The sequence below is a fragment of the Pinus tabuliformis genome, chromosome 8, assembly GCF_031772625.1.
Source record: "Pinus tabuliformis cultivar Carrire ecotype Pingquan chromosome 8, CPIR1, whole genome shotgun sequence".
Classification (NCBI taxonomy): Eukaryota; Viridiplantae; Streptophyta; class Pinopsida; order Pinales; family Pinaceae; genus Pinus; species Pinus tabuliformis.
Window position 1 is genome coordinate 1,990,619,098 of NC_142294.1, and position 7,044 is coordinate 1,990,626,141.

Here is a 7,044-nt window from a genome sequence, read left to right on the forward strand (position 1 = left end):
ATGGACTTGCAGGTCCGTGTCTCGATCAAGCTTACACGACCGAATAGTTATACATAATTATTAAGTATAAAATATATACTTAATATAAATCAGATGTGGAAGACAAAATCAATTTGATATAAATAATAATTATATTTTCCTGTGTAATATGACTTGAGGGCCTCCTCCTCGGCGCGCAATGACTCAACGCAACTACTACTTCTTACATTTAATAATTACACCTCCTCTTCCGATGCTTCCGCTCCGTGTTCACCACGCCCAAACTATCGGTGAAACTTTATGGACTTCCAGCTCAATTCATAATGACGACACCACCTCCTCCGCCCCGTCTTCGCCACGCCCAAATTTTCGGTGGAAATCTATGGAATTGCGGGTCCCACTCCAGCCTTTTCTCACTCTTTCAATAATTACATCCACAAATTCGATTTGAAATACATCAATTCTATTTTCCCCTGCGCAATGACTCAACTCAACCACCTCACCTCAACCTACCCGAATGTTGATCACCAAAAATTACGCCTCATCTTCACAACGCCCAAACTTTCCGATCCGCCTCATCTTTCACCCGCGCCCAGATTTTCTCCCACTCTCTCTTTATAAATACTCGTGACCATCCTTCACATTGATACCATCCTTTGCCATTCACTTCTCCAACATTCCAATTTCTCCTCTGCATTTCCATTTCCATTTCCAGCACCATGCCGTTCCTCTCTTTTTCTTTTCCTCTTCATTTCCTCTTTTTCATCTTCACTTTTTCCTTCATCTCCGTCTCCTCCTCCTCTCCGCATTCATTTCATGACGATCGACAGTCTCTCTTAGCTTTCAAAAACAAAATAAGCAGTGATCCTCATGCTTCCATGGCCAACTGGAGTCTCGCACTCCCCTTCTGCAATTGGCCCGGCGTCACCTGCAGCCGCCGTCACATGGACAGAGTCGTCTCTCTCGACCTCTCTTACATGGAACTGCAGGGCACCATCTCTCCTTACCTCGGCAATTTGTCCTTTCTCCATTACCTTGATCTTTCTAACAATGCCCTCCACGGTTATATCCCATGTCAACTGGGACGCCTCTTTCGTTTGAGGCATCTCGCCTTGCACCGCAATCAATTGGAGGGAAACATTCCGAGTGATCTGGGCAATTGCACAAATTTGGCTCACTTGGCGCTCTCCTACAACAATCTCACTGGAAGTATTTCGGAAGAGTTTGGCTCCCTAATACATCTGAAAGAACTTTACTTATCTGGAAACCGCTTCACAGGTACTTTTCATCTTCCTTTAAAAATTTATGGGCGTGATTATTTTAGAAATTTAAAAATGGTCTTGATTATTTTAGAAATTTAAAAATTGTCTTACTTGTGTTATTGTGAATTGTCAGGTCACATTCCCAAATTTCCTTCAAATATCTCTACTCTGGCTTACTTAGGAATGAGTGAAAATAAATTCATTGGTAACATTCCAAAAGAATTTAGCTTATTCACTAATCTTCAAAGACTCTACCTCTTTGACAATGAATTATCAGGTTCTATTTTCCCTTCTTTGTCAAATATCACCCACTCTCTCTTTATAAATACTCGTGACCATCCTTCACATTCATACCATCCTTTGCCATTCACTTCTCCAACATTCCCATTTCTCCTCTGCATTTCCATTTCCAGCACCATGCCGTTCCTCTCTTTTTCTTTTCCTCTTCATTTCCTCTTTTTCATCTTCACTTTTTCCTTCATCTCCGTCTCCTCCTCCTCTCCGCATTCATTTCATGACGATCGACAGTCTCTCTTAGCTTTCAAAAACAAAATAAGCAGTGATCCTCATGCTTCCATGGCCAACTGGAGTCTCGCGCTCCCCTTCTGCAACTGGCCCGGCGTCACCTGCAGCCGCCGTCACATGGACAGAGTCGTCTCTCTCGACCTCTCTTACATGGAACTGCAGGGCACCATCTCTCCTTACCTCGGCAATTTGTCCTTTCTCCATACGCTTGATCTTTCTAACAATGCGCTACACGGTTATATCCCAACTCAGTTGGGACGCCTTTTCCGTTTGAGGAAGCTCTGGTTGCACTACAATCAATTGGAGGGAAACATTCCGAGTGGTCTCGGCAATTGCACAAATTTGGCTTCCTTGAAGCTCTCCTACAACTTGGCTTCCTTGAAGCTCTCCTTGGTCTCCTTGGCAATTGCACAAATTTGGCTTCCTTGAAGAATTGGGCCTTCTCATTCATCTCCAATCACTTGATCTTGGAGAAAATTCCCTCCATGGTCATATTCCGAGTTATCTGGGCAATTGCACAAATCTGCAGCTCATTCACTTAGCAACAAACATTCTCACAGGTATGAATCTTCTTCCTTTGGATACCTTTCAGTTTTGATTATTTTAGAGATTGCAAAAAATTATCTCCCTTTTTATCAAATAATTTAAAAGCTTTGAGTGACTTAAATTTTCACAAACAAGCTTTCGCAGGAAGCATTCCTGAAGAATTGGGCCTTCTCATTCATCTCCAATCACTTGTTCTTGGAGAAAATTCCCTCCATGGTCATATTCCGAGTTATCTGGGCAATTGCACAAATCTGCAGCTCATTCACTTAGGAACAAACATTCTCACAGGTATGAATCTTCTTCCTTTGGATACCTTTCAGTTTTGATTATTTTAGAGATTGCAAAAAATTATCTCCCTTTCTATCAAATAATTTAAAAGCTTTGAGTGACTTAAATTTTCACAAACAAGCTTTCGCAGGAAGCATTCCTGAAGAATTGGGCCTTCTCATACATCTGAAAGAACTTGGCTTATCTGGAAACCGCTTCACAGGTACTTTTCATCTTCCTTTAAAAATCTCTGGGCGTGATTATTTTAGAAATTTAAAAATGGTCTTGATTATTTTAGAAATTTAAAAATGATCTTACTTGTGTTATCGTGAATTGTCAGGTCACATTCCCAAAATTCTGTCAAATCTAGTTAACTTGAGTGAGCTTTCTTTATGGGGAAATCAACTTAGTGGAAAGATACCAAATTCCATTGGAAATTGTTCAAAACTCAAAGGTCTCTGTCTAAACCATAACATGTTAAGTGGGAGTGTCCCAACAACATTAGGTAAGCTATCCCTCCTTGAAAGATTATATTTGCATTCTAACCAGCTTGACAGTGGGAGTGCTACAACCATGCCTTTTCTTATAGCTCTTACCAATTGTTCCCACCTGCAACACCTGAACTTGAGAGACAATAAACTTGCTGGTGTCTTACCCCTTGCCATAGGAAAACTTTCTACCAATTTGTCTTACTTAACATTAGCAAACAACTTGATAGAAGGGAACATCCCTCCACATATAGGCAATCTTACCAGCCTAACCTATCTAAATTTATCTGGAAATTCTTTAAATGGTAGCATTCCATCTTTAAGAAACCTTAAAATTTTAGAAAGATTAGTTTTAAGAAACAACAAATTACAAGGAGACATCCCTGATGACTTTGAAAATTTACAACGACTTGGTCTCTTGGACATCAGTGGAAACATACTCTCTGGAAAGATTCCTAATTCCCTTGCACCCCTTAAACAATTAAGATTTCTCCTCCTCCATCACAACCAATTATCAGGGAGCATACCTTCCAACTTAGGAAACTGTACAAATTTGGAATTGCTCCACTTGTCACACAATGAACTCATCGGAAACATACCACGTGAGATTGTTAAGCTTTACAATCTAAATTTCTATTTGAATTTGTCTTGGAATTTATTAGAAGGCTCCTTGCCCATGGAGATTGGTAAAATTTCAATGGCTCAAGCTATAGATATCTCTGCTAATCACTTGAGTGGAGTCATTCCATCTACACTTGGAAGTTGTGTTGAAGTAATTTCGCTCAATTTATCTCGGAATTCCTTCCAAGGTTCTATTCCAGATTCACTTGAAAATTTGCAAAGCCTTATGAGCCTAGATCTCTCTTCCAACCTTTTATCTGGCACAATACCTATTACTCTCAACAAGCTGAAAATGCTTCAATATTTAAATCTATCTTTTAACAAGCTTGCTGGGGAAATTCCAACAGGGGGATTTTTTGCAAATGAATCAATTTCTATGTCCTTAAATGGAAATCCCAACCTCTGTGGACCAAAAATATTCCAGCTATATCCTTGTCCGACACCAAGAGGTCATTCTACAATTGTCAAAAGAGTACTATTGACAGTGAGTGGAGCTACTGCTTTTATACTCTGTTGTTTGTTTTTAAGATTCCTATGGAGAGGGAATATGCATATACAAAACATTCATGTTTCAAGATCTATTTTCCAAAAGTTAGAGCATCCAAGGATCTCATACCAAGAGCTTCACATAGCGACCAATGGATTTGACAAAGCCAACTTGTTGGGAACAGGTAGCTTTGGGTCAGTTTATAAAGGAATTTTGAATGATGGCACACCTGTTGCTGTGAAGGTTTTCCAATTGCAAAATGACCAGAGTGAGAAGAGTTTTAAAGCAGAATGCAGTGTCTTCCAGAAGGTTCAACATCGAAATCTACTCAAAATCATAACCTCATGTTCCAACCTCCATTTCAAAGCTTTAGTGTTCAAGTTTGTGTCTAATGGAAGCTTAGAAAAGCATTTGTATCCTAATAGAGATGACAACAATGGTGAGGATGTATGTCAACTGGAGTTGAAAACACAGTTAGACATTGCCATAGATGTGGCCCATGCAATGGAATATCTTCATCATGATTGTTTTGTGCAAGTAGTACATTGTGATATAAAGCCTAGCAATGTACTTTTGGATGAAAATATGTTAGGCCATGTCACAGATTTTGGTATTGCAAGACTGATTGGTGAGAGCTCTACAAATTCACATGCTTCATCACTTGCTTTAAGAGGATCCATTGGCTACATTGCCCCAGGTATGTCTTTCTTAAACAACATTTTCATTTTTCTTCTCTCATTAACAATATTTATATGGATTGATTGAGTAAAATTTAATGAAAGTTTCTTTTACTGTAGAGTATGGATTGAGTGGAACAGTTTCCACCCAGGGAGATGTTTATAGCTATGGAATTATGTTATTGGAAATGCTCACGAGAAAACAACCAACCAATCACATGTTTGTGGGAGACCTAAACTTGCACAATTGGGTGAACTTTGCATACCCAAACAATGTGAATGAGGTAATTGAAAGTAGCATTTTTAGTGAGGTGTGCGGAGATGAAATTAATGAGAACAAACTATATAAATGTCTACTAGATTTGCTACATGTTGGTTTGCTTTGTTCAAAAAATTCACCAGAAGAAAGACCAACTATGAGAGTTGTGGTAAGGATGTTGGAGAGTATCAAAGAGGATTTGGAGGCAAATGTAGTTGCTTCTAGAAGATTGAGACGAAGCATATCCAAGTTGCTTATCGATACAAATGCAATAAGGAATGATGCCTCTACATCAAATGACCAAAGTTCTTGTACATTTTAGTTTATGAAGTGAAGAATAACAAATATTTTAGGTCTTGCCATCATTCATGTAATGTTAATATTTTTTTAAACTTTTAATTATTCAAACAACTTCATGCTAGTATGCATTATCATATTGTCAACAAGGAAATTACATGGTTTTGCAACACTATATTAAATAGATTGTATGTTTATATTCAATTTGATTTTTTCATCTATCCATGATGTCAATATTATTATCTATAGATTAAATTGCTTCGAAATTATTTGTATTATGTTTACATATATAGAAGAAATTATTTATATTTAAAATGCAACAACAAACTTACAAACATGGATTTGAACTTTATGACTTGATTATATGAACCATGTTGAAGTCTAGTTAGTTTGATTGTATTGGTAGCAAAAACTTAGTTGTTTGTAACATCCACTTACCATATGTGTGTATGTGTGTTTTGCAAACCATTTTCACCCGAAAAAATATTGTAGGACCAATTTTTGGGTCTTAAAATTGTTTCAAGTACATATGCTTCATCTCTTTCAATAATTCATAGCACAACCCACCGTATATTTGAGATGGACAGTGATCTTTCCTATTTTAGGAAAAAATGGTTTTATTCGATAAACTAACTTATATTGAAGGCGTAGAAACAAACAACCCCCTTTTAAGTGCTTCTTTAGAATCCATATTCACTATATGAGTTGAGGATTTAGTGCTTTGGGCATGTAATTTTTGTAATAATAAGATTGTTGTCAACATTTCCCCCCTAATTACAAGGGTTGATGGTTTAATGGTATCAAATACAAACCTTGAATGGATTTGTCTTGGTCTTGGTCAATATGGGATGTGCGATGAAGACTCATTCACAGAATTATGGCTCCTTTTTTCTGAAGGATACTATGAATTCTTTTTAGCATATATAGAACATAATTTCATAATTTTATTTTAATGAAATTACAAATTCTTTTTGCATATAAAAAAGAAGTGAAGGCATACAAGCTAATTGAAAGTAAGAAGACCAAGAAAAAGTGTGGTATTATAGTGCAAGCCTTATTTCCAACACATCTACATCTACCTAGTGGTAAACTATGTCTACTTCTTCATCAAATAGTTGTATTGCAAAGAAATAAATAAGTTTTTCTAAGACAAGAGAATGTGATATTTGAGTTTAATGCTTAATTCCAAAACATCTATATCCACATAATGGTCAAATTTATCTAGTCTTCATCCAATATTTACAAACAAATTATTGCGACCTTTTTCTAAGAAGTCTTATTATGTTTGCTTAGTAAGTCCATAAGTTAATGCATTTGTTAACATCTTAGAAATGCATAAGTTGATGCATTTGTTATGCATTTGAAATCATCTTTAATATACTTAAGAGTGAGTTTGTGAGTTTTTTCTAAAAATGCTTGTTTTACTTGCCTAGTATGTTGAATTATTGATTATGTGTTTGAAATTACTTTTACGGTTTTCAAGTGCGATCCCATTATTTCAACATAATGTATAGCATTAGTTGCAATAACTAGGACAAATGGATCCACTAAATGTTCATATCTTTTCCAATACTAGTGGACATATAATATTAGTTGTCTACAAATAACTTGTTGCACCATTTCTTTCCAAAAAATC

The 7,044-nt window shown here is 36.8% G+C and overlaps 1 protein-coding gene across 2 annotated transcripts; it reads left to right on the forward strand.

The window, feature by feature from the left end:
• The first annotated feature begins 602 nt into the window (after positions 1 to 602).
• Positions 603 to 5,573, forward strand: LOC149244429 (receptor-like serine/threonine-protein kinase At1g78530). 2 transcript variants are annotated; one of them, XM_089374852.1, is made up of 4 exons: positions 1,588 to 2,326; positions 2,457 to 2,600; positions 2,731 to 4,872; positions 4,973 to 5,573. In XM_089374852.1, the coding sequence occupies exons 3-4, from the start codon at positions 3,054 to 3,056 to the stop codon at positions 5,431 to 5,433; spliced, it is 2,280 nt and encodes a 759-aa protein (XP_089230978.1). In that variant the 5' UTR covers positions 1,588 to 2,326; positions 2,457 to 2,600; positions 2,731 to 3,053; the 3' UTR covers positions 5,434 to 5,573. The 2 variants fall into 2 exon arrangements, with proteins under 2 accessions (XP_089230979.1, XP_089230978.1); XM_089374853.1 differs by lacking the exons at positions 1,588 to 2,326; positions 2,457 to 2,600 and adding an exon at positions 603 to 1,257 and having other exon boundaries at positions 4,360 to 4,872.
• Positions 5,574 to 7,044: the final 1,471 nt, after the last annotated feature.

Coding starts and splice junctions, on each gene's coding strand:
- LOC149244429 (XM_089374852.1), top strand. CDS start 3,054: ATGTTAAGTGGGAGTGTCCCAACAACATTAGGTAAGCTATCCCTCCTT. Junction 4,873..4,972: donor CATTGGCTACATTGCCCCAG/GTATGTCTTTCT, acceptor CTTTTACTGTAG/AGTATGGATTGAGTGGAACA.